Source organism: Brienomyrus brachyistius, chromosome 11 (assembly GCF_023856365.1).
Source record: "Brienomyrus brachyistius isolate T26 chromosome 11, BBRACH_0.4, whole genome shotgun sequence".
Lineage (NCBI taxonomy): Eukaryota > Metazoa > Chordata > Actinopteri > Osteoglossiformes > Mormyridae > Brienomyrus > Brienomyrus brachyistius.
This window is the reverse complement of record NC_064543.1, coordinates 21,264,582-21,287,458: the sequence shown is the minus strand read 5'-3', so window position 1 is coordinate 21,287,458 and position 22,877 is coordinate 21,264,582. Positions and strand designations below refer to the sequence as shown.

The window sequence follows — 22,877 nt, the reverse complement described above, 5'->3', positions numbered from 1 at the left end:
TATGGCTCAGCCCGTGATTGGCAGAAAAACAGCAGCATATAGATCAGTGCTGGCTGCCATAGTACTGACCCTTTACCTAGAAAGAACAGGCTAGTGCAAAGACAAGCAGCTTTTAAAATAACATGGAGAGGTACATGCCTCAGTTCCCTATATCATTGTGATCGGGAAACCGGGTCCTGGGTCATACTGCAGGACGGGGGGATTCCTGATGGAGGCGCACTGCACAGCAGACCCCCATGAGGCTGGTGTCACATGATCCACGGCACTGCCTGCATAGGGACAGAGGGTCAGGGGTCATCGGCGTAAGCAGTGTGCCGTCCGTGTCATTGCTCTTTTGTGCAGTGTAGACAATGCAGCGTTTTACTGGGTCCATGGGCTCGGAACAATGGAGGACTTACCACCATCTAGAAGTGAGAATGAACCATCTCAAATCCTACAAGCAAACCTTAATTTCCTATGTATGACACACAAAACATTTTCCCTAGTAAACAGAGCGGCTTCCCAGGTGAGGAAACTGGGTGGCTTTCACAAATCCCATCTTGTTCTCCACTGGAGACACAGACCGACATGTACCTACAGACAGCATACTCTCCTAAAGAGAAACTCAGCCACACACCCCTCAAGGAACGCTGGAGCTGAAAGAGAAAGCGACGTCTCTGCCATTGCAAGCAGCCAGAAATGTGAAGACGTGTCACCATACAGGGCCCAGTCAAGCAGCGGAGCCAATTTGGGCTCAAGCCTCAGCTACACATGACTTTTTAATGCATTTTTAAAAGGAACATGCAGGGTCAAGTGATTAACCAGTGAGCTATTGAGGTATTTCCTAAATCTCTGTATCACTTTCTGCAGAATTTATAATTAATGGTTCAGCTCTCTGATTTAGTCGTTCATGATAAAGACTCAGGCTAGTGGAAGCTCTCAGGTTAACACTTTGGAGCAGTTTTGATTTGCACAGTGACGGTTTCACAACACGACACAGCAAAGACAAAACATCATGTAGGGAAGGACATTAGAGAAGCTAGTTTAACTTTGCACAAGAGACCTTTGCAATATAGAGATACCGTGAAAGTGAGATTTCGCCCCACCCGTTTCGTTAGTGTGGCACAGCGTAGATAAGCAGGCGGGGCTGTTCTCTGCCCCCATGATGGGAAATGAAACGTTTCCTTATTTCAGCTTCAAGCTTCAAAGCCAAACCACAAGAATTGAAAATGGAGGGTGCCGGATCTCTGTTTCTGAGAAGCTAGATCAGTGTTTCCCCATCAGCTCCTCAGAGACCATCCTACAGTCCACGTTTTTGCTCCCTCCCAGGAAAAATGTGGACAGTCTGGCAAGGTGCAAAAACATGAACTGAGTTAGGAAACACTAAGCCAGATGAGTTTAAAAAAAAAACACAACTATTCTGAAAAGATAATTCACCAGCACTTAGGAATGACAATGAATACCTAAACACCTTCTAATTAAGAAACCACTTCTTTAATTAGGCGGAAACTGATTCTTTTTTATTTATTTTTTTTTATATGTATGTGATTCTGATTCATCTAAATTGTTTGTGCTTTTAATTTCTGTTTAAACCATTTAATTGGATGATTATTTGCTCCTATGAGAACCAGACTGGGTGGAGTTACTTTTAATTCACCCTAAAGACAAAGTGTTTGGTTACAGTTCCACCTCTGCAGAAAAAAATGACAAAGCTAGGCACGCATCACAGGCACTCGGTCAGTATATGATTATACCAAAATGTGATTATAAAGGTTGTATGTAAGAATGGCTCCCTAAAAGACATCACAATAGACCTATTCTGTTAACAACGGAGACACAGCAGATATCATGCAGTAAATTAAATCGGTTTTGCTTTGCGGTGTCAAAGCTCACCACAATAGGATGACATGGCTTTGAAAAGATCATTTACAAATAATCACCCTGCAGAAGTTCAGTAGAGCAACACAACTCCAACATGTGTGCGAAAGGCCTTTAACGGTGTTAAGGCAATTTCTTGAGGCCAGCAAACAAACCGCAGACTGACAGAGGACTTCTAGAACTCACTCATAACCGCTGGCTTGACATTTTATGCCCTCTCATAAAGGTGGGCAGACTTTACTCTTAATAGCGGTGCAGAATGATGTGTTTGAGCGGGGGGGGGGGGGGGGGGGGTTCCTCTTTCTGAGCAGCAATCTTGGTAAATCTGCAGCTAAAATACAAGGCCCACATGCAGAATGAAAAGGGGGAGCCAGAGGTGATCATACATCAGCCTGTGAAAGGACACACCTGGGTCTTTAAAACATGCCAGATTATCTTCACTGCAAGACTGTTTGCCATTATTCTAATATTAGAAAAGAGAGACAAAAATTATTGTGGCGATAATGATGTATCATCACAACTACACAATCGCTGACTGTATGATATGGGAAATGAAATTAAAATAATGTAATAAAACAATAAGTACCAAGTATCATAAAAGAGAAAAGCTCATTACCCTTGTAAGGTACACAGCTTTATTAAAGCTTAATGGTAATGACTTGTACTATATATTGGCAGTCTAAAATGTGAGCCTATGCTTTTAAATAAAACTGTATTTCTAATGCTACATTTGAACAATTTGGGGGACAGCAATCAATCTTTATCATTTCCAATGGGAACTAAGGCTATTTCAATATTAAAATGTTCATATACATTTATAATGAATTCGGCATGAGCTTCCAGCCATTTCTGAAGCCCTTCTGCTGCTGTGAAGTGGGTATCTAGCTTTGTGCCATACAGTAAAATGTGTGATGCTTGTATTGATAGCCTGTCCTTTTAGTAAAAAATAAAGGTATTACTTATTCAGCAAGTAAAATTAACTGACTGCTCTTTTGACAAGGGCATTGTGGCAATTGCGTTATAACTTTTACTTATAGCATTGTTTTAAAGATGAGTCATATACTGTCATAGGACACAAACAGAAGGCACATTAGATACAATGAGATCGTGTTATGTGTAAAGCAAACACACCAGATGGCTTACAGTGCTCAGTTTTATACATAAAGTGGGTTAATACATGGAAGTAAACTCTGTGCAATCATTACATTGAGTGTCAGTATTGATAGTTCAATCAGTTTTCACCTTTTGAGGAATTCACATTTCTGCAAAACAGAGAGAGTTCTATCAATTTACACATGCAAATCTCGATACGTAAAACTGAAGATCTAACACCAGTACGACCAGGTCGTTTCAATGGGAAAAAAGATATCGTTATAGTATAATTTTTGCCTGGTGTGATTGGAGTGGGTCCTAAGGCTCAATCTCAATCTACATCAGTCTCGTTATATTCAATGTTCGCATCGTAACATATCGTTATGTTTTTTCACATAACCTCAAACAAGCGTAAACACGAGAAGTGCACCTTCACTACCCGTGCAAGCGCGCCCACACACGCGCCTTATCACGTGACGCAGCCCGTTTAGAAGTGCCTGAAGTTCTCAGGGGGGCGGGAACAGAGCCTTTTAGGGGTCAGACGCGGACCAATGAAAGCGCGAAGACGATGACGTCGTCGCCATATGTTCCGGGTAGCCCCGCCCCCAACGTGGATAGAAACTGCACTAATTCGAAAGCATTATATTGTCACAGTGCAGGAAAGAGGGAGGTGAGATGCAACGATGGGAGTTTTCATTTTAAATCTACTAAACTTTTCGGTAATCGTATAGGCGACAAAATTACAAAGCATTGGGAGAGACCTCGTCTGACGCACTGACGTTTCGATTTCGACCGGTTTGCGAACAGGATGTTCATTTTGATAGAAGCCGGTAAGGTCATAAAGTGAGTTTTGTAATGAGTGACCTAGCTACTACCTCCATATCAGCATCACAGAAAAGGATCAAAGGGGAACGGATGATTTTAACACGCAGTTACTTTTGAATGTCACATATAAACAGGGATTGTATCTCTTATACGAAATGGATCATTTTGCTGCAGAGTGCCTTGTGTCAATGTCCAGTCGGGCTATTGTCCATGGTCCTAGAGGGAACAGGGAGATAAAACAAGAAACGGTATCTGCCCCAAGGATCGGAGAAGAGAGTAAAGATACGGTGGCGAAAGACAACTTTGTGGTGGCCAGAATTTTAGCAGATTTCAACCAGCAGACCTCAGCCAGTCCATTCGACCAGACAAAAATAAAAGACGAGAACAAACAGTCACCGCTTTCAAGCGACGATGGAAACGCTGCCACACCTACCACCATCAACGGTAGCACCGGTCCCAAACAAAGAGTCAGGCGCATGAGAGGAAGCGAGCACGAATCTCCCCAAAAGAAGCACAAATGCCACTATTCAGGGTGTGAAAAAGTTTATGGCAAATCGTCTCACCTTAAAGCCCACCTAAGGACACATACAGGTCAGTTGCATGTGAAGTAAATAATTGATGGTTGGCAGAATATTTAACTACAGTTCGTTATCGAGCGCACATTGAATTCCTGGATTGATTTCTGGATTTTGGTGTGATTTTGGTAAAAGTGTTGCTTTAAGACCAGCATACAGGTTAATCGATGTATGAGCCCCAGCTCAGCGCCCCAATCCCATCCGTGGGTGTTTTTCCCAAAAGCACAGAATACAATTTGTGTAATTATATGTTTCGCCATATTACGCGTATAAGTCTGCCTGCTGTTCTGCACATCAGATACCGTAACACGCCTACGAAGAGGAGCCGCAGCTTTCCGTCCCCGTTTACCTCACCAGTCACCTTCGGGTTTTTCAGGACATGACCTAGGCTCCGGCTGACATGCAGTCGGGAGGGGGGGAACTGCGGACTCCCTTTTTTGCTGCCTACATTTGTGCAGTACTTTTTAAAAATGAGCCAGAGCAGGCCGTTAGTGCCTGCAGATGCATGATGTAACTAGTGATAAACTATGCATCCTCCTGCGCATGAAAGTATGGAGCGACTACGACGGAATGTGTGAACTTAAGGAAAACTTCGGGGATACGCGGCGAGCCCCCCGATACGCGAGCGGATCCGCAAGCAAACGTCCGCGATCACGATGCACAGCTTTAAAATGTATATATCTGTCCCTGAATTATGGATCAGGAAGAGGAAAAGGCAGAAAAGTGGGGGGTTGGTGTGGGCTGCGCGGTGCCCGTCTGACTCCCGAGCTCTTTGTTGTGATGCACCACACCCCCTCGGAGGGCCTGCCAGCTGATCTGGCCAGCAACAGACCCAGCTAGCTGAGCGCCGAACTCCGGATCCCGGCCGGCCCACGGATTCATGTTTTGGGTGTATACGAATAAACGGCGTCGCTCTGCTTATCTCTTTATTATTTGCATGTGTGTCCGGAGCTGTTACACATGCATACGAGGGTGTGTTTGTATGTTAGTGTCGCACATAGAGGAATTTACGGTCTCTAGCTGCGGGAGTTGCGTGTCAGAGAGCGATCCGGTCTGTCCAAATTATTAGCTTTTTATATTGATCAAGTTTATGGTTCTGGTCTGCTTTTAAATTACGATTGCTATCATGTATGATAGTCTGCTATTTTAAGAGTCTTACCGATACGTTGAGGCGTCTGGTAACAATAGTAATGTTAATAGTAATGCGGACACGGCTTTCAGCCGCCAGAACGCGCAGTTCTTTGAGTCTATAAGGAGCATGAAAGTAGTGGTGCGTTTTGACTATTTTGATCAAAGGTGTTGCTTAAATGGCACGTCTGGTGGGGCGTTACTACGGTGTTTTTCGGGTGTTTGTAAGGTATAGATTATATTTTCGTATGCGATTGCGTATTTTGAACGGTTACACCAGTAGTCCAGTGAGACCCTAAGCTAAAACACGTTGACGCAAACTGAAATACACCCGAAGCTGTCGTGTCTTGCTGTTAAAACCATGGTCGGATTTTGGTTTTATTAAAGGTTCCGAGTCTCAATGCACAATGGTCCATTAGGACATATTGGCGTCAAATGTTCTAATAAACTGCTATATTATTTTGTTCTTGAACTCTAATGCGTTGCTCTATAGCTTTTAAACTGATGCTTATATATATGTGACCCTCCAGCACAAAACTTGGGTCAAAAATTAGAAATAGAAATGAAAGCGCACAATAAATCCTCAAAAAATATATAAAAATACGGCCATGAGACTTCCGTACGGTTTTGTGCTGGAGGGTCACATATGACGAAAATAGCATAAGTGCTGTAAGCTTTCAGTGACAGAAAGTGCTTTTCAGGTATGTGACGAGTGACAGCACCCTGCACCTCGGGGTGTTTTGCAGGTCACACATGACCTTTCGGGCGGCCAGCGTTACTATTAAATAATGAGTTCCCCGTCTCACTTGTTGGGGTAATCAGAGAATGTGTGTCAGTCAAGTGGAGGCTGCAGCTCCGCTCTGCGTTTGGCTGCTTTTCCTGGGCGCATAGGGCCCTTTGCTGCCAGGCTGTACCAACAGAGCGACGAGACACGGATCCCCCATCTCTGTACAGGCTGATACTGAAACGGGAACGTGCTGTTCCAAAAGCAAAGTTTAAAGCCAAGTGGCGTCCTTGACTCATAACAGGCGATACCGAGGAAGATTTTTGCTTCAGCTTGAGTTTTATAGTTTCTGTTTGGATCATATTTGCCCCTTTATATGTGGCATCGCAGACGCACAGCACGATTGTGTTTTTGAATGAGTCCTTCAAGCCTGAGGCCAAAATTGAATAGCACCCACATTCTGTAATCACCTATTACGTGCAGAATCACCTGTTTTTACTATAATCACCATACCTATAATCACTTTCCCATGCTGCACACTCCGCAATATGATAATTAAGGGTATGCTTTTGGCAGAGTCGCATGGTGTAATTTTTCTGCGGTTATAACAGAATGATAAAACGAGGCCTGTGGGGAGAATGCGAGGCCCCCACTTCCTCTTCGCTTAACTCTGTCAGTCCACGGAGCTGTGAGTCACGCGGGGGTGGAGACCCAGAGAAAAACGTGGCGGTCCCAACCCCCTGAAGAAATGCAGTTTTAAGTTTTCATTGTATGCGAATTGAAAATATAACTGTATTCAGAATAAATCAGATATTTGTTTGTGTAAACAATTTAAAGTACCACTATTAAATATAAACATTGCAGCAATGTGTCTTTAAAATAAAACAACTGATAAAATCTTAGGCAATCAGAAACTGGACAAAAGTAGTTTTCCTGTGTACGTTTTGCCAGCATTCTCTACAAACAGTATAATCAAACTGGGAGTGGCTCCTTTCTGAACACTGCCTTCAGAAGTTATGAATTCTGATAAGACATTTAAATCTCCCTTGCTATTTATTAAGTCTGTTCAAATTCCCGTTTTTGTGGGCAAGGTCTTCGCCTGCCATTAATCACCACAGTGACATAATTTTCTTCTGCGGAGCAATTTTAGCAGGCTCAGGACAGCACAGCTGAATGCACTGCTGTTGTTCCTGCAGGGGGCCGATTCTTTCTCCTTATTGCTAATTGTCTTATTTCAGGAGGATGGCTTGTGTTGCGGTACCACTCGTGCTGATAGGTATATTTACATTGCTCTTTGTTCTGCTCCTGTGTTAATTTCCTACATTATATATCTGCAGGTAGCTTTTCAGAGCACCACTGTTGATCAGCTTCAGTGTGAAGCTGAACAATGCTGACTTCCATGCCTCTGTGTCTCACTGAAATATCGTGATAGTTTTATTCTCAAGCTTGCATGAAGCCCAGATGTGGGGTGCTGGCCATAGTGCCTCTTATAAATAAGCCATGTTCTTAATATTCATTAATCTTCACAGTCTTCTGCTTATGCTGAATGGCCTCCTATGCTTGCCATGCTCTCTCGGTGTCATTGGTCATTTTCTCTTAAATTTCACACAATGTCGGTATTCAAACAAGGGTTTTCAGGTCATGCTGCAACTCTGCTAAGGAGCCCTTCATGTTGTTTTCATTCTGAATTTGTTTCAAATGAGCTTTCAGTTTCTGTAGCCTGAGTACATCATGTTCTTTGCTTATCTGATCTTCAGGAAGTGAAGGTGTTCCCTTTTAATGACAGTCAGAGCTGGGGGACTGGACGTGCGGGTCGTTTTTCTTGTCTGCATGTAACGTGTTGAATCCAGGAAGGTTTTCTGGAACAACAATGAACACCAAGCATCAGAGGAACATGTTTTTCACATGCCAGTGCGAAATTGTTTATAAGATACATTGTATAATTATCACAAAAGAGAATTCTAAATTTCTAAAATGGTATGTAGGGTATTTTGTTTGTAATAGTTTAGTGGTGTAACATATAGATGATGCTTGGGATGTAGGGACTGCAAGAGCTCCAGGCTGAGACTGAAGAGCAGCTACATTTGAAGGGGACTCTACATTCATGTTTCCCCCTGGGATGTAAATGATGCCAAGCTGGCCTTTTCTCCTAATCCACATAAACACCTCGAGCAGATTGCCACCCAGTTAGATCCTGGCCGATGGTCTGCTCTGAGCCACAGCCTGGCGTGTCTCATCCGATACCTCAAGCTTTCGTCTTTCATCCTCGACCCGGTTCTGTCATCTTCTTCCATCCGCGACTAAGCAGGTTCTCGGATGAAGCACTCCCTCCTCCTTTTAAGAGGCCTGCATGTCATAAGAAGAAGCTTAGTGCCAGCAACACTGATGCACAGAGAGCGGCGAGGTTTCGGGCACTGTGGTCCAGACCTCACTTTATTGGTGGAATCCGGAGGATCAGGCATTGGGCTCCAGAGCTCCTGTGGAGATATGGTCTGTTGTCAATATAATATAAAAACATACGTGGACTCAGAGTCTTCTGCAGAGATATTTCCCAGCCCAGTCCTTGGAAACCCACAGACAGTCCATGTTTTCGCTCTCTCTCAGTTCCAGGGAGCTGGGTGGGAGCAAAAACATGGACTGTCTGCAGTGCTCAAGGACCGGATTGGGAGACACTGTTCTACAGCATGTAAAGAATGGAGAGTTTAACCTCTCCATTATACGGGTCTGGCTTTTACACTGCGAGAAGCTCATTAATCAGTCTGTCTGGGCATCGTGTCAGCGAGGCACGCAGTGTGGCGTGGGGAGCAGGATGAACATCCAGCGAATGGCGAGGCTTCCTGGTGCGGGGGGGTGATGGGCGGGCACATGCCGAGGTGGAAACCGTCCAGCTTTTCCAGACAACTGCGGCCCATGTCTCACAGCATGTTCTGGATGCCGTGGGTTTGTCTGTTATACTCGGTGATGTAAGTGCAGGGGCATTTGATGACTGGTCCTTGAGTAGCAGATGAATGGGCTGTCATCGCCATGGACACCGAGGGAGCGAATACAGGTGCATCTAATAAGCAGCGTCTGCGGTCTCTTGCACGGAGTTTTAATTTTGTGCCGTTTTAATAGGATTTCTATTTCTTCTATATTCTATTCTATTCAGCATTTCTGTTTTGATAGCGGCGTGTAAGGGAGTAGAAGCCGACCATCTGGGTGCCCTCTTGTTCGCTAGGCATCGTGTACATGTGTGTGGGTCACGCATGAGGCAGCAGAGTCATTCTTGGACTCCTCTCTGGTGTCTTTGAAGAAAAGAACCGGGTGTGTTTGTATTTTGTAGTTATTTACGTACAGTAGCTTGTGTTTATAGTGGAGCTGAAGAAAATAATGTGGACCACATGTTGACTCCTTGATTCGCCTTACAGGATTCCCACGCATTGGCAGACTCTAAAAAACAAAAGTTAACAGTCAAAATGGTAAAATTGTTAAAAAGGTGATGGTAAGAGAGGGTAATGCTCTGCGTCTTCTACCTCTGGCGTGCCCACATACAGCTCTTCTCGCTTGCTGTTTGTATGTCAGAAGTAGAGAGAAGTTTCACTGTGCAGTGTAGAGGGCCGGCATTGGCCGTAGCATCACCTAGGCAACGCAGTCGCCACATCTCTTGCCGCATCTCAGCATCTGCCGCCTTCCTCCCGCGTTCTACCAGACTAGCTGCTGCCTTTCAGTCCTTTAACTGCTGCGCCACCTGCTGGTTCGCCTGTGTATCTTGAACCGACCTCTTGCACACTTTCCTGAGCCCAAAGCCCCCCGCAGAGAGGAGTCCCATTTCCCAGAGGTTGTCCTGGTTCATTGACCCTCCCGTAAAGTCCGTACCATACGTACGAAAAGTCACACGGATGTGGACCGTTGGCTTTATGAGGAGTAAATCATTAAGGCGGCCTCGGGAGTGCATACCTCTCTCAGATGACTAAGGGCCTTTAATTTTATGTGCTGCAGGAAGTGCAGCAGCGTATTCCTGCATTTCATTCGGCGTACATTTGATACGCCGAGGCTGGGAGAGTGAGCTGTTACTTGGTTTGGGAGCATTTGACCTGTATCTGACCCTCTGCTTGCCTATGAGGTTCATCTTCTCCATAAAAACAAGGCCTCTCATGATTTAAGGGAAGTTTCCCATAATAAAAAAACGAATGTTTTCTGATGTTGTTCTAATAATCCCATATAGTCACTCCTTGACGAACCCTGTGCCTGCGTTGTGGATCTTGGCACTTTTTGGCTGTTGAAAGATTCACCAAACACTCTCCCCTCCTTTTTTTTTTGCATTTTTTGTGTTGCATTCAAACTTTTTTCAATGTTCAGTTTAAACAAGCAAGTTGCCTGTTATCGGCTACATATTTATAACTGAATATCCAGTTACACGGAGGAAAGGCTTTTTGGGCTTGACAATAAATTATAAAATTCATTACCGGAACCCCCTCCCCTCCACCGCAAAAGCTGTGCTGACATTTTAATCCCTGTGTGTGACCCCGGCTTGACCTTTGATCCAGGTCACATGACACGTTGTGAGGTTGAGCCAAGCATAACAGCTATGTGAATGGCTACATCCATGACACCCATGTGGGACCGAGGAGCCATCCACTGACTAGCGGCTCGGGGGCTGTCCGGGGCCCACCTACGGCTGCCCGAGTATTTATGGGTGCACCAGAGTATCGGCATTTTATCTCCTGTTTCCAGCTGTTATTTCAGCCCTTGCATGCCAGGTTAGGTGTGGATTCCGCTTTAACGTGAATCCCGACGCTCACGGGAGGACGTCTGTAAAAGCCCCAGACGGGGAGAGCTTATGTAACCTGACTACCTGTGACATAATGGTGCTGCTGCTGTTTGGTTAGTAGGAGAGGCAGTGTGAACGTTCCGGAAGCGAGTCTCTCTCAGGGTAACTAGGTCACTGTGCTCGTTAGAGCAGAGCGCTGATCCAGAGCCTCCCTAATTACCCCTCCCATTCCAAGAATGGCAGACTGTGTAGCCCGCCTCCAGCACGGCTCCTAACGGTGCCCTCCCCCTGCCCATCGGCAGGCCCTGACGTCACCGTGGGCGTCCGGGCCGCCCCGGGGGCTGCTGGCAGGGGGGTGATGGGCGGCTGTTCAGGGCTGTGGGCCCCCCATTGCTCTGTTTTAGGAACAAAGGGTGGCATTTTTTTCTAGGTTTCTGCGGGTCTCTCGTTGTACAATCCAGAACTGGGAAAATAGTGCTTGACGTCAGGAGGTGGGCCAGCCAATCCGGGCCTCCATGAGTGTCCTTACGGAAGAGTGTCCCAGGCCGGGGTTAATACTGGAAGGCGGGACATGGAGTGTCATGCATCCATTTCTCACTGCATTGTGAAAAGCGGTTAGCTTGCAGCTAACGTGGAGTCTCAAGCGCACATTTCTCATTGAATCGCGGAAAGCGCATTTTTTTGCCGCACTGCAAAAAGCACAGTTAGCTTACAGCTAACCTGGAGCGTCACACGTGCATTTCTTACTGCATCGTGAGCACGAGACACAGCAGGGTGCATGCTGCAGTGCATAGACGGGCATACAGAGGATGGGCAGATTTAGGCCCCCTGTGGCCCCATGGTCTTTGTGTGGCCTTGCTGGGTGTCGTCTGCTCACCCGCTAATAGCTTTTCCACTTCACTGACCCTGCCCCCCCCAGGTGTCTGACCCGGAAGCTTCTCCCGTGAGGCTTTGTCGTCAGGTGCGGCTGCGATGCGGGCTTTTTAAAGGCGGGTGTCATGGCCGGCTGCAGGTAACTGATATACACCTGCTTCACTGGCCGTCCCCTGCACATGGACGCCCTGCTCACCTCCCCCTTTCTGTGAAATATTCATGCCATGGAGTCTGTTACCTTCTGCTTGTCACCGTGCGGCGAGTTGAAGGCCGTCCTTTAGGCAGGACCCATGACTCTTACGGAGGGGTCGCGCTGTCTGGACGGGGAGGAGCAGCTTGCTCTGCCTGAATTAGAGGAGGGATCTGTTCGAATCGGGGAGGAATGAATTAGGAATTGGGGTGGGGTCTGTCAAAATCAAGGGACACTGCCTGATTTGGGGGGGGGCATCTCTCTGAATTGGGAAAAGTACAATCAAATCAAAGTAATGTTTCTGTGTAAAAATGACCTTGGATGTTTGTTTTTTGAGGGGTCTTGCTGGACTACATTCAGCAGTGCGTGTAAATGTACCATATCCTCTGCCTCCCCATGTAAGCGCACACATGCATGTCTCTGAACTTCCTGTGTGCGAGGCGTCTAACTCTCTGCCCATCTGGAGACGAGGGTGCTCTGCCGTTCGAGCTCTGTCACTCTGTGGCTCAGTGGTCATCTGAAAGCACGCGTCCTCTGCTCTCTGTTTCCCACCCCAGTTGGTATTGAATTTGCACCGTGCCGCTTGAATGACTTGTGTATTGTACTTACATAACGAGCAGAGCTGTGGATGGTCTGTGAGTGACGCTTGTTTTCAGACTGACCCTAAGACCTCCGCGAAACATTGAGTCTGTCTCCTTCCGTCTTATAATAATTAAAACAAGTCTCATGAAGTGGACTTGCTGCTTTTACTGGAATGTACTGCCGGACTGGGGAGAGCCTCACACCTGGGTTTGGCCCCTTCCCTCTAAATAAATGCACCAGCGATGTGCCTTTATTGTGTTATTTTAAAGCGTGATGTAACTGGGTGAACCATGAACGAACGGCCATTTTGAAGTGAGGCGCGGCTCACAAAATGCTCGATTAGCCGGTGTCTGCTCCCTTCACACGAGGAGTGACAGGCCCCCCGGGAAACACTGTCCCCCCCGTCTGCTTTCTGGAGAGACGCGTCTCCCACGGCGAGAGGCTTTCGCGTGTCATGTACAGTCATGTCAATATGAGACTGGCTGCTGATTTTAAGGTCATTATCTGGCAGCCGGCTAATGAGGCTGCCTGTCTGGCTCCTGAGGATAAGACTATGTCTGAAAAAGGTAGCGCAGCACTTCTCTGAAGCCCCCATCAGCATTTAAAGGTGCCAGGAACCCCAGTAGCTATTCAGATGGTCATGCAGTTTGGGGGCTGTCTCCTCGCACCCCCCCACCTCGCTGCCGTGGCCATGTACTCCAGATGAAGCTTATTTCACCCTTTTCTGCTGAGGAGCCCGTATTTCCCGCAGAGTCACTCTACCGGCCCTCAGTGAAAACACGTTTCGCGTAGCAAACACACCTTTTTAACTGATGGCTGTATTTTTATGGGCCCCGAAACAAGCGCTGACTTCTGCTTTTGCTTTTAGTGCGATAAATAACAGTTTGCTTCGTGATTAAGCATTCGGTTCCACCAACAGGCTGGAGCCACACTTGGCACACCTGCTGGTCAGTGGCTACAGTAACCACCGGCGAGGTTGGCTGCACCAGGCACAAGATATGGGGCATCGAAATTCAGCTGGCTTATACCATTTGCAGTTTTGCGGGGGGTGATTTCGGTGACTTCTCTGGGTGAATAAGGTACTGTTAGCGTTGCATGCGTTATGGTGCTCAAACAAAAGACCTTCATTGTTCATCCATTTTGTGGGAAGCTAGGCCAGTGCTGGTGCTGGTGGTCCATGGGGCTAATATCAGTCTGTGTGACTCTGCGGTCGCATTTCAGGGCTGTCTGATGCTGGAGACCCGGGTATGAAGGCGCTCGCTGACTACCTATTTAATGCAGCCTTTGAGTGGCTGGCATAGCCCCTCCAGATAGTTTTAAAAAATAAATAAGTAGCTTGTGAGTAAAGTCAGTATCTAGCTAGCTGGTTAGCAGAGTTATTTAATATTTAGTGTAGTGACTATCTGTGGCCAGCAGGGGGCCCGCATGGTATGAGTGGTGGTAAATGCCGCCGTCTGTTCTACCGTCCTGCAGGAGAGCGGCCCTTCCCCTGCACCTGGCCGGACTGCAGTAAGAAGTTTGCTCGCTCCGACGAGCTGGCACGGCACTACCGCACGCACACCGGGGAGAAGAAGTTCGGCTGCCCGCTGTGTGACAAGCGCTTCATGCGGAGTGACCACCTGATGAAGCACGCCCGGCGCCACTCTGGCTTCGAGCCCGGCATGCTGAAGCGGCCCTATGGGCCTACCTTGGGCGTGGCCGCACGCACCGGTTCGCTCAGCGACTACAGCCGCTCGGACGCCTCCAGCCCCACCCTGAGCCCTGCCAGCTCACCTTAAGCCCCACCCCCCTCATCCAAACCCCGCCCACCCACCTTAAGCCCCACCCGCACTTTCCTTCCTGGCCAGGCGGATGCCCGCGGGCCCCGTCACACGCGTGTTGCACACTCGTCCGCTGCCTCCTAAGCGCTAATCCCCTGTTCGCTTGCTGCACTGTAAATAACGGCCTGTTGTAGTGCAATCTTTTGTGCAACTCAAAAGAAACAGAAAAAACCAAAAAAAAAAAAATAATAATTGAAAACACGCCTTCCCCAGAAGGTCATCTTTGCTTAGTATTCAATATTTATGTACTGTTTTTAGCTTACGGCACTCACCGGGGTATCGATAATGTTCTTATTTAAGTTTTTCTTTAATTTTAAGCAACTCATTTCAGGTTTAAAAATAACAACAAAAATTAGCAACGAGGAATAAAAAAGACAGATGAATTGAGCGGTAAATAAAGTATTCTTCACCTTTATTTAAATTGGGGAGGGGGGGGATCACATCTACACCTCAGGATTCAGGACAGTTGTTTTCTTAACTACTTACTTGACTGCACAATACAAACATCACTTTACTCCGAAATTCAACTGGGTTGAATTTTGTTCCCCGCTCAGGGACGGCTTTGCTAGCTTGAAAGAGTGAATGCAATGAAGACAAACACACAGAAAGCAGCCTTACACTCAACAAGATTTGAACTCTTTTTTTCCCCTTTTTTCATCTGTTAGTTTTCACACTGGGGGAAACTAACACTGGATTAATGTCACTCAGCCCGAGGTTTAAGTTCTGCTTTTGTTTCCTTCCCCCCCAAGGCTTCATTCTCGTTTCTCCGTTTCTCAGTGTGTGGGAATAAAACCGGATCTCCATTAAAACACAGCAACCTCAGTGACTCCATTTCTGTTCTCTTAAAGGGAAACATTTCAGACATGAGGCCCGGGTCTCTCACCCCAGGTTATTTGTCCTGCACTAAAACCCCAACCTGCCCAGCCAGAATAACGATCAACGGGATTTTAAATGGCTCAAATTTAGATGATTGAAGTTTCAAAGCAGCTGTTTACAAATTAAGACCTACACATCCAGCAATACAAGGTGTCAGTGTCTGATTGTGGAAGAAAGGGACTTGCAACAGTTAACCCCCCCCAAGAGCACAGCAGAGCACATGCCACACCCCCCAGGCCAACCCGAGGGTCACATCTGTGTTACAGGACATCATAAACCACTGAGAAGTGGCTGTTTCCTCTTCCTGTCCCAAAAGACTGGCTCCTATCAGCTGCAGGAATGCATCCATCTTGCTGGAGTTGGGGGATCCGATCGTTAGCCAATGGCGCTGTTTGCCTTTCCCGTCACTCTCAAGCTGCCATTAGAGGGACATCCCACTTAGGGGCAGGCCAATCTTGGGCCCAAAGGACCCCTGGCCCCTGACAAGCTGGGAGGATTTTGGCAGATTCCTGGCAAGGCACCAGCGTCTAGTTAGCAACGGCTATCTGGAAAAGACAGTGGGGCACCCCTGATCCAGAGGCCCTAGATAAGGGCCGGCATCACCAGGAGCTGACCAATCAGAAGAGCCCACACCCAGTTTCACACAACGGAAACAGGATGCCAGCTGTCAAGCCCGGGAAGAGCCACTGCAGCCTCTGAGGGCTTATCGATAGGGGGCTTAACTGGATCCTCACTGGGGAAATGCAGGAACAGGGCGCCGTGAACTCTACCCTGCATTGCATCGTGGGTACTTCACTGAGGCGCGCTGATAGGGAATCCAGGATTTCTGGAAAGGTGGGGCACTTTTTACATGATTTCAGGAAGAAGTCTTGCCACGTCTTGAAAAGACCTGCTGCATTACTGTCCCATCATGGGGACGGGGAGGGGCTGCTGGCTGGTACCGCAACCCCCCCAGAGCCTCGAGAGTTGCATTAAGAGACTGCAGCAGGGTTTGGGGGGGGGGGGGGGCTCCACGTCCACTTTGTTGCGGCCGCTGTAGTGTGTGGTAGAGTACATTACCTCTTACCTCTGAAAGCTTTCCGACAGCTGCTTTTAAACTCTCCCTCTCATGACATGCTGTCTCTGTGCCCCCCTCCCCCGCTTAACGCGTCGCCCTGAAACATATCAGTCAGCCGGCAGAAGGGAAGAGTGCGGCCGATTCACACTGATGTTTCCCGGCTATAGCAATGCAATATTCACTGCTATAATCACCCTCCCTAGTTCTGGGTAAAGGCTGCAGGGGCCCACGAGCACTGGGGACTTAGCCAGAGGACAGAGAGCCATGCAGCCTGAGTCACATGTTAGCCCGCCAGCCGCTCCTCTCTGGTCAGTGTCCCCCCCCGCTTGTATGACAAGGGAAGCAGATCTAGGACCATGAACGGGCCCCTTGTCTCCCCACCTCCACCCAGGCCACCTCTCCTGCTCCCCCCCCCCCCCCCCCCAGTGTTTTCCTTAATGAAACACCACTGCAGCTGCCCTGTAACGCCAAAACCAGCTCCAGGCGGACGACCCTTGCACACCTAGGGATTCCTCTGTGTGCCGAAACCGGAGAACGACAACCTTCTCTCGTGTCCTAGGAATCGCCGTAAGACACAGCTCTACCCACAATCCCCCTCTGCCTGTCACTTGATCAGCAGTGATCACTAGTCACATGATCAGCAGTGGCTGGGCTTTAATGGCCAGTCGAGAATAAACATGACGAAATCTGCCACTCACTCATCAACAGGAAGTAAACAGGGAAGATTCACAAGCGGTAGTTTGATTTATAGGTTTATCATATATAGATGCCTAGATATATATAAACCTATATATGTTAATACTTGAAAGAGAAAAGGTTATTAGAGGACAGTCTCCTCTGGTGTCCGGATGTCTTGTGCTGTTTGCTACATGGATAATGCTTTAGGGCTGCCACTGTACAGTTTCATGCCCCCCCCCCCCACTCAGCTGATCCTCTGTAGCCCCCATGCACCGCTCGACACTGCAGGCCAGTGTAGGAGCAAACGCATTCAGAAGGCTCCCCCTACCACCCCCAGGCTGTACGGTGATCCCCGCACCCGAACCACTCATTACGTCGCCGCTCTGCAAGTTCAGGGGTAAACAGCAGGTGAGCCGCGCAGTGACTTTCCCTCAGAGCCTCACTGCGAGGCCTTACTGTATCACGCTTATTTGTCGGGTTGCCGGCGGCCGGCTTTTGCTAGCATACCGAGAGAAACTTCCAGAAAGAGGGATGAAAGATTCAGCTGTTCTGCTTTTGTTTAATACAGTTTCTTTTGTTTTCACTGTACCAAACTACTTGAGACACATGAGAAATGCCAATTTCTAACTGCCTGACGTGTAGCTCATCAGTATTTATTTAGTGCTTGGCTAACAAATTAGCATTTAACTTCACGGTATTGTGGGAATATTCATTTTAATCTGTATATGTTCTTTTAATGGGTTGTTTTTCCCCCAAATACTTTTACTGTTTTAATGTCATGTTTTGATTATTGTGATTATTATCTCTCTGTTCTGTATTCTGTCTGTATTTCCATTATTTGTGTCATTAATTCAGCTCATGGCATCGTCCTGTCATTACCCTCTCCAGACACATAGAGTAATGAATACTGAAAATGAAAGCGCAAACTCTTCTATTTTACAGAGACACTGAATTTTATTGTTGTTATAAATATTATTAATAATAATGATATGCTTTCCTGAATATAAAGGTTTCTTCTGTCTCTCAGCACATGGGACACAGGAAGTAGCATGATGTGACAGGAAGTATCGTGACCTGAAATGAGGAGGGAAATTGCGAGACATTTTAGCTACTCGGTTGCATTTCTACATTATCCACCCACGTAACCATAGAGACCACAGCATTGTGATGTACTACATTATACATATAAATATATACGTTTTTACTTAGTTGCTTCTTTTTATATGTGCCGAACTATATGGGGAACATATCATACACACACTGACATGGCGTTTCTGTGCCCAGTGAAGAAGGGAATTTCCAAGCGGGTTGCAATTCTTGTCCTTTTGGGTGTTCCCAGAATCACAACAGCATGCCGAGGGCACTGACTTTACACCGTTTCAATGTCACACGACTGTATGACTGTATGTCAAATGTGATCGTCCCTCTTTAGCGCAGTCGTCACACATCCGGCGTCATATTTACCGCCAGCACTCGACATTATCGGTGTACTGCGCGTGCTTCAGGATGACGTGAACAAGTCGTGTGAAATCAACTTTAAACCTGTGTGCCAAAGGCAGGTAGAAGACCATTCCATTAATAAGACGAAATTGGAAAAATCCGTAGTGATGTTTTCGAAGCGTAACAGAACATAACTCTTTTTTGTATGAATGACAGATTCAGACTTGTGTGCAGGATTGAATGGAGTTTTTTTCGTGTATTAAATCAATTTTAGTTTTAAAACTGCAGCTGACTTGCTAGTAATGCGCTTTGTTACATTTGATTCCAATAAGATGTTGAATTATCATGCTGTACAGGATAAATGTAATGCAGTTTGGTATAGCGGATCTCTGGTTAATTCTCCTGCTCTGTACAAGTCTATGTCTGTCCATTCCGAATCTGCCAGCATCACCACATGCGGCCACCCAGTGTACCACAGCTTCATGTTAATTGTATATATTTATTTTTTACATCTTCTGTACACCGACTGTGATTCATTAATTATAAGTCTTTGTGAGTAATAGACTTGGTACTTTTTTTCTTCAAAAATGTAAACGTTGGCTTTTTTATAATTTTTTTTTAGTTCTTTTGTTTAGTTTAGTTGTGTTTTTCTAAGAGTGCTTCTTCTCTGTCCAGTAGGCTGGTTCCTCAGGCAAACCTTCTGCTGTTTCGTTTGAAATCTGAGCTCTGTGATAAAAGGGAATTTGGAAAAACTCACTCACTGTCCATCCTGTCGGTGTCGTTTATGGACGGTGAAGGCTCCACATCTCCAGACGTGGGATTCGGGCCTGCCAGGCTTCCCAGACACCCATCGTCCTGCAGCCCGAGCCCTTCCCAGTGATGGCTGAATGACGAGGACTTGGGAGTTTTGTCTCCTTGGATACTGCTGCTGGTGGCCATGGAAGGCACCTTGGCGGTTGCTCTCCACTGTGCGCTTGGTGTTCTCTGCTGAGGACACGGCCTCTGGAGCAGCCGTCGGCAATGTGAACCAGAGTAGTGAACCCCTCTGCTCTAAGCTGCATCTGGGCAGGTGCCCAGGGAGGCTTATGACAATATGAGATGAAATCGGAGACAACTGATTAACCAGCAACGCCTGTTGACTGGCATGAAACGAGTGAGATGATATGCTAGTATATGTGTTGCAAAGAACTAGACTTGCTAACCACGTTGAGTTAGTTACCCCTCCTTATTTCATGTAGACTATATTCAGGAATCGTAACCAAAGGAAAGATGAAAGATGTCCCTATGATGTTCGGTGACTGTATGCAGACGTCACCATGAGAATCTGCACGGCCGTCAAACGGCTCCCGCATCCCCACGTCCGTGCTGACGTGCGGTTAGCTCCACCACCATCCTGCACGCCACCCTGGCACGGCCCGGTGTTTTCCCGGTGATCCCCTGGGGTCCGCCAGTTATGCCGTTTTTGCTGGTGTGTCTTCACGACACCTCACACGCGTTTCGTCACAGGCTTGTTGGGTGAGCCTTTTGCCGTGACGTTTTCTTTAAAGGTCTCCATGTTGGAACAGGACAATTGCAGAAGCCATGTAATCATTACCTTGGTTTTACTCAATATCTGGACGTATTGAGGCCTGTTGAGTTTTTTCCGATGCCTACTGCGAAGACATTTGAATACGTGAATACGTGCACATTTACTAATCCGTGAAGAATGTCAGTTATACCCAGTCATTGTTTTTCATGGATTATCTGACCAGAGGCAGTAATACTGCGTGAAGCAGTTTGGAAGCCTGAGCTGGTAACCAGCAGCTAGTGACCACGCTTCGAGAATCCCGCTCCCCATATGCCTCTTTTAGCGGATTATATTTGGGCCTCGGGTCAGTGGTCGTCTCGAACACTGTGATCATACACAGATGTACAAATAATGATGTGAGCCAGTGAAAATACGAGGTTAGCACTGGCGGAGATTAAAACAATTCAGCGCCACCTTCAGATGGTGAAGCCCGGACCTAGCTTAGGTCATGTCTCACCCTGAAAGCCTGTGGGACAGCGAATCCAATGGCAATACGTCTTAAAAGTGTGACATGTTGGATCAATCTGTTCACTTACGCTCCCAGAGTCAATGCATGGTCTTTATGCTGCCTGGACTGTATCCTCCAGCATTGCATAGGATTTAATAATTGCGAAATCTTCAGTGTGGCTGTAGACCATTGAGCAGTACCTGCCCTTTAGATTCCCCCCTGAACAAACTTGCCTTTCTGATGGATCTCTCTCTCTGTCTTTTGTACATCACCTGCGATGCCTGTTCTGAGCATTTAATGGTGCTTATTCGCTGCCCTGCACCAGTGTTCCCTGCTTTGTGAGATAACTTCGGCCAGTTCAGTCCCTCCTCTCCTGTTACCACAGTAAAGCCGTGTAACATACTTCTCAATCAACCAAATCACTACGTTGAAGTATTGCCGTTGTACAGTTCCATAAATGATATAGATCTTAATGTGCTGGTCTGTTGTCGCTCTGCTGTACCTTTTTATGAAATTATTTTTTACTTGTTAGACAATATATTGTGACTATGTCCTATGCAAAAAAATTAACAAAATGTAAAATATTGTCTGTTGTCTTACCTTGTATGCATGAATTAGTGAAGTTTACATTTGGAAATAAATTCATAAATAAAGGGTTTGGTGTTGTGTTGATTCTTTACAGCCCTACATACTCGAGTACTGCAATAGTGTATATCTTGCTGGTGTTTGCACATATAAAACAAGAAAATGGCAGGAATTCACAATGAAAGGAGAGTATAATGTCAACATTTTGCAGAAGGAACAGAATAAGCAAGTAGGCCACACAAGGACTCTCATTGGTACAATCTGTGAATCCAGGAAGAGAGGATTGAGGTCTAGGCCAAAGCCTTTTGTAGTGAATTAAGCAGAAGTGCAAATATATACTAGAATGTTTACATTGACGAGTACATTTTAAATATAAGATAAAGCGAATAAATATCCAGTTATACAGAGACACTTATGTGGATCCAGTCAGAGACCAGAATCTGAATGCCCTCCCAGAGTAAGGCCACGAGGCAGGCCATGATTCAGACGATGAGGCAGCCATGATTTAAACCATAAAGGCCATTATTCAGACCATAAAGCAGGCCTTGATTCAGACCACAATGCAGGCCATGATTTAGACCACCAGGCAGGCCATGATTCAGATGACAAGGCAGGCCATTATTCAAACCATTATTGAGACCACGAGGCAGACCTTGATTGAAACCATGAGGCAGGCCTTGATTCAAACCATGAGGCAGGCCATGATTCAGACCATTATTCAGACCATGAGGCAGGCCTTGATTCAGACCATAAGGCAGGCCATGATTCAGACCATTATTCAGACCATGAGGCAGGCCTTGATTCAGATCATAAGGCAGGTCATGATTCAGACCACAAGGAAGACTATGGCTTCATCCCATTTGCTCCACAAAGCATTCGATTATAGACTACCACACTTGGCAGACATGTACTTCAGCTTAGCGCAAGAACTCGAGAGTGTCCAGTCCCTCAAATAAGCCAGGTGCAGTGTGCTCAATGTACACTTTATCCACACTTTGGCAAATACTGCATGGGAGTGGTCCTTTGGCTAAGTATATAGACCACTATGCACTGTATCAGTGAAGACTAATGTTTACTTTGAACATGAGGAATCTGTCAGCACATCAGATCGCAACATGCTTCCTAAGAAGTGTCAATGTAAGTGCGCAAAGTTGTACAACAAATGATTACATATCCTATGCTACAGTGAAGGACGCCCTCAAGCACAATTAACACAAATGATATCACAGTTCACACTTCAGCTTTTTACATACATTTGTACACTTTGCTTCTTAAATCGACATACATCACCAAAGTATATGTAGCATCTTAGTGCACTTGCACTGAAGTGGTTAAATCGGAGGAGGCCCATGACTCAGATGGTAAGGCAGACTGTGAGGAAGACCGTGATTCAGACCACACTGGGCACACGACACAACTTATCTGAAAATAAGCATCAACTTTATTCACCAGTTTTCCTGCATTGTCTTTGAACTGGAAGGATCATGGGGTGAGCTGAAGGAAATGATGCTGTTTTTTATTTTTAATTTAAAAGTAAGATTTTCAGTAATATTTGACATCTCACATCGCTTAACCTTAACTGCTGCTGTGAATAGATTCTGAAGGTGAATAAAACAATAAGAAGTTAATTACAAATTAAAAATGCATGTGAAGATATCGAAGCCTGGGTGCTAAGGAGGGTTTTTAGACAGGAGGTGAAAGGGCCGTGAAAGGGTCTGGACAGATTCAATCAGGGAATGTCCAGTCATCCAGTCAGATCAAGAGTGGGTGATTAATTAACCAATTAGTGCAAGAAAGGTAGGTAGAGAGG

At 46.3% G+C, this 22,877-nt stretch overlaps 1 protein-coding gene across 1 annotated transcript; it reads left to right on the top strand.

The window, feature by feature from the left end:
• The first annotated feature begins 3,576 nt into the window (after nt 1-3,576).
• Nucleotides 3,577-21,136, top strand: LOC125751367 (Krueppel-like factor 13). The gene is made up of 2 exons (XM_049030065.1): nt 3,577-4,365; nt 14,070-21,136. The coding sequence occupies exons 1-2, from the start codon at nt 3,930-3,932 to the stop codon at nt 14,372-14,374; spliced, it is 741 nt and encodes a 246-aa protein (XP_048886022.1). The 5' UTR covers nt 3,577-3,929; the 3' UTR covers nt 14,375-21,136.
• Nucleotides 21,137-22,877: the final 1,741 nt, after the last annotated feature.

Bases quoted from the DNA above. Each gene is read 5' to 3' on its own strand.
- LOC125751367 (XM_049030065.1), top strand. From the start codon at position 3,930: ATGGATCATTTTGCTGCAGAGTGCCTTGTGTCAATGTCCAGTCGGGCT. The intron at 4,366-14,069 runs GTCAGTTGCATG...ACCGTCCTGCAG, and splicing joins CCACCTAAGGACACATACAG to GAGAGCGGCCCTTCCCCTGC.